The sequence below is a fragment of the Pteropus vampyrus genome, unplaced genomic scaffold (assembly GCF_000151845.1).
Source record: "Pteropus vampyrus isolate Shadow unplaced genomic scaffold, Pvam_2.0 Scaffold1, whole genome shotgun sequence".
Taxonomy (NCBI): domain Eukaryota; kingdom Metazoa; phylum Chordata; class Mammalia; order Chiroptera; family Pteropodidae; genus Pteropus; species Pteropus vampyrus.
In genome coordinates this window covers 25,040,013-25,042,293 of record NW_011888782.1, presented here as the reverse complement: position 1 = coordinate 25,042,293, position 2,281 = coordinate 25,040,013, and the positions used below count along the sequence as shown (strand labels likewise).

General features: G+C 33.3%; 1 protein-coding gene across 1 annotated transcript in view; it reads right to left on the bottom strand.

Annotated features, from left to right (window-relative positions):
- POLQ (DNA polymerase theta) overlaps positions 1 to 2,281 on the bottom strand; it is a 96,055-nt gene that overhangs the window by 70,278 nt on the left and 23,496 nt on the right. Inside the window, exon 10 of the mRNA XM_011355325.2 lies at positions 1,387 to 1,529. Within this exon, the coding sequence (XP_011353627.1) occupies positions 1,387 to 1,529 (143 nt within the window). The remainder of the gene's footprint in view (positions 1 to 1,386; positions 1,530 to 2,281) is intronic.

Genomic DNA, 2,281 nt, shown 5'->3' with positions numbered 1-2,281 from the left:
CTTGCCACTCCACCAACTATTATCTGATACAAGAGGTTTGAAATTTTCTGTAACTTTTTAATAAGACATTCAGGTCTTCATGATATAAAAGAAATTAAGTAATTTTGTTCTCTCAGTGTAGAGATTCTTCATTAACTCTTCCAGCACCATTCATTACAAATGTAGATAACACCTACTGACAGCTTGAAAAGTTTTCCTTAAAAGTAGATACATTTTCTCATAAATGAAAATAAGGGAATATCTGAAATGTGGAAACTAACACATATATAAAGGAGATATTGATGGCTCATGGCTGTGAACCAAATCAATTTTTCTCATCCTTCCTTCTGAAATATGTGGGCATACAGGAACGCTAATATTGAATATTTCCCACCCAGAAGAGGGGTGGGGAATAGGTGTAGAAAAAAATAAGGTTAATTGTGTCTTGTGGATATCATTTTCCCACAACTGTTCTATTACATATACTAGTTTGCCCCTTGCCTTCTGTGATTTAATATATATTAGAAACATACCAAATCATCCTAAACAGAATTATTTCAGTTTTTCTAAGATTTATTTAGTATTAATGGTATTTTGGTCATTCCCAGTTTTTTCTTATTACAAATAGTGCTATAATAAACACTTGTGTACACTTAAATTGATGTAATTTCACAAATACATTTCTGGGTAACATTCCTAGATATGAATCTCTTCGATAACTGGCCATGTGCATTTTTTCATCTTAGTAGGTATGAAAAAGTTTCCCTCCAAAAAAATTTCAGCAGTACATGAGAGTGCCTACTTTCTTCATCCTTATCAACCATATGTTATCAATTACTTTTTTTTTTTTTCAAACTGAGAGCAGAGTATGAGCGCAGGCACTAGTACCCCCAGGATCAGTACTGAAGCCAACAGCAAGACATGCTGGTATATGAACAGAACAATTTCCTGGATGAATAAATGAAAACACTTAAAAGGAGTTACCTATGAGGACTCTGAGCAGAAAGTTTTATTTTTCACTTTAGATCTTTCTGTATTGTTTGAAACTTCTAATTATGTGTATTTTAAATATGATTTTATTAGAATGTCAACAGGTATTATCTGGATAACAGAACTAGGGGCCATTTTTGTCACTTTTTTAAATTCACAAAATAATTAAGACTATATAAAAAACAAAAAAACCGTCTGGCATTTGGGTTTTAATGCACTGTTTTGAAATGGATTGACATAGCACTAGCTGTATTAAATTCCAGAAAATAACTATAAAAAATAGAAGAGATTCAGACTTCGAAAGGCTATAAATAATATTGTAAAGAAACACAAAGCTAATATTTTTCACATACTAAAGTTTTATCATTGCATTATAGGTACAAAAGAGCAAATGTAATTTAGAGAACATTCTCTTACCTCCAGAATAGCTCTTATCATGCTCGCAGTTACTTCTTCTCCTTCTCGTCTTCGCAGACAGCTGCGAACAGGTTTTAGAGATCCCTGAAGTAGAGCTATGCCTTTTGATTTCTCAGAGTTCTTACAAATTAAGATACTCTCACCTATAAACAAAAAAAAGCCACACATTTTCGAAATCCCAACATAGTTCCATAAGATACCAGCTAAAGAGAACTTAAATGGCTTACTTGTTTTAAAGGAAATAATAGATGATAGTGATTGTTATGGTCATAGAATTAGTGCTAATGGTTTTATTTTCTGAACTTTGGATTTAAGGGGATCAGAATATATATGCCATACCAAAAATGCCACTTTCTTTGTATTAAGAATTATTTTGACCTGAAGGCATTTGGGAAACAGCAAACAAAGAAAAAGCTCTTCGCCCTCTCCCTGTATGCCTATAAGCTGGACATAAACTTCTCTTTGTGAAAATGTCCCCCTTCCTGCCTCTCATAGCAGGAGAACAACCCCTATCTCTGAAGACAGAAAGTCAGCACAGGGAGCATTTGCAGTCTTGCTTCCTAGCAATGTTATCAGTTTTGGCCAAAATAAGTTCTTACAAATATTCTCTTTAAAAAAATCAAAAAGAAAAAGAAAAGAAAGTCAGCATAGAGATGGGTCTGCACAAACCTTACTAAATAATCCTTAACTTTCATTAGTTTCCAGCTTATGTTTACATTCACACCATTTACCACCCCTAGAAACCCAAACCCCTTCTCCTTTGTCTTATCATTTCTCCACAATTTATCATTCTTTGCTAAAATGATATATATATAAGTGACTCCCAGCATCTAATCACTTCTTTGGGTCTTCACGTCTTTTCTATGCAGGTCTCCAAATGTGTGAAAAAAAAAAA